At 61.8% G+C, this 1,880-nt stretch overlaps 1 protein-coding gene across 1 annotated transcript in view; it reads left to right on the plus strand.

Moving 5' to 3' along the window:
- Window positions 1-138: 138 nt before the first annotated feature.
- PTSG_11876 (uncharacterized protein) overlaps window positions 139-1,880 on the plus strand; it is a gene marked incomplete at both ends in the record, with an annotated part of 5,211 nt that continues 3,469 nt past the window's right edge. Inside the window, one exon of the mRNA XM_004996849.1 lies at window positions 139-1,845. Within this exon, the coding sequence (XP_004996906.1) occupies window positions 139-1,845 (1,707 nt within the window). The remainder of the gene's footprint in view (window positions 1,846-1,880) is intronic.

The following is a 1,880-nucleotide window of genomic DNA, read 5'->3' on the forward strand; positions in this document are numbered from 1 at the left end:
GAGCGCAACAGCCTCCGGTGCTGGCCCATTGTTGCTGTTGGTCCACCCACGGCACACGGTCTCACCGCTGATGCCTGCAAGCAACCACAGCAACCCGCAGCAGCTCCTGCAGCCCAGAGCAAGGCACACACACCATCGATGCATGATGTGCTTGGCCACCGCAACGACAACGACGTGCAGCAGTACTGCAAGCTGATGGGCATCGACGATCGCAACGCCATCAGCAGCAAGCAGTGTACAACGTGCGCAGTGACCAAGAGCACTCGTCACAGCGTCAGCAAGCACGCGGAACGCACACAGGTGCCCGGCGAGCGCATCCACGCCGACATCGTCGACTGGACCGCGGACTCGCCCACGGGCAAGCGCTACAGCCTCGTCATCGTCGATGAGGGAAGCAAGCTCCTACATGCAGTCCACCTCAACGCCAAGAAGGACGCAGTTGCCGCGTTCCAGTCTTTCCTGCGCCAGACCAAGCTCCCCATCTCGCCCACAACAACAGCACTCCAGACGGATTCCGATGCCATCTTCCTCGGAGCTGACTTCCAGGCCATCGTCAAGAAGCACCTGAAGCAGCACCAGCAGTCCCCGCCGTACACCCAGGCGCAGAACGGCATCGTCGAGCGACAGGTGCGCACCCTCTCCGACATGGTGCGAGCCATGATCACGGGTGCAGGCCTTGACGCATCGTACTGGAGTTTCGCCTGCAACCACGCCCTGCACATCCTCAACAACATGCCTCGCCCTTCCCTCCACGGCAAGACACCGCTGCAGCTTGTCACGGGCTCGCTGCCCAAGCACGTGCCGCAGCTGCACATCTTCGGGCAGCCGGCCGTCGTCCACATCAGCACACAGCGCGGACGCCTGCAGCCCAAGGGTCGTCGAGGCATCTACGTCGGCTACAACAGCAGCAGCAACAGCCACCTCGTCTACTTCGCAGACACAAACACCGTTGTGTCCTCCATCCACGTCCGCTTCCTTCCCTTCTCCAAGGCCGATGATGTTGTGGATGAGGGGGAGGAGCAAGTGCAGACATCCACGACATCGTCCATGCTCCAGCTTCCCAGTGCACGTGACAGCAGCAACAGCACCACTGACGGTGAGCCGCCAACGGTTCACATCGACGAGGACCAGGACGAGGATGTCGAGACAGACTTCCTGCTCACGGACTTTGACGACGACAGCAGCAGCGACACCAACGACGCCAACTACGATCCAGACACAACAGATGCAAGCGACACCGAGGCAGGCGCGTTCACAGCAAGCAGCAGCGACGACACCAGCCTCACGGAGCCTGCAAGCATCAAGCAGGCACTCAAGAGCCAGCAACGCAAGCAGTGGACTCAGGCATGCTTGGAGGAGATCGGGGCCATGGAGCGCAACGACGTCATCAAGCTCATCCCACGCAGCGCAGTGCCACGGCAGCACACGCCTCTCAAGTCGCGCTTCGTCTTCAAGGTGAAGCGTGATGCTGAGGGCGCGCCGACGCGCTTCAAGGCACGCTGGGTCGCCAAGGGCTTCAGCCAACGACGGGGCATCGACTTCCACCAGACCTACGCCCCAACACCAGCAGCCAAGACCATCCTCACTGTGCTCGCCGTCTCCCTGCAACGACAGCACCAGCTGCACCAGCTCGACTTCAAGTCGGCTTACCTGCAGGCTGATCTCAAGGAGGAGCTGTACATGGAGCTGCCGCCGCACTTCACCGACATCGGCGACGGCGCTCAACGCTACGCGGGCAAGGTGTGCCGGCTGCTCAAGCCGCTCTACGGCCTCAAGCAAGCTGGCCGTGCATGGGCCAAGAAGCTGCACACCTTCCTCAAGACCAACGGATGGGCGCAGAGCCACGTCGACGCCTGCTTATTCACCAAGCTCCACGACGA

The sequence above is a fragment of the Salpingoeca rosetta genome, assembly GCF_000188695.1.
Source record: "Salpingoeca rosetta unplaced genomic scaffold supercont1.5, whole genome shotgun sequence".
NCBI lineage: Eukaryota > Choanoflagellata > Craspedida > Salpingoecidae > Salpingoeca > Salpingoeca rosetta.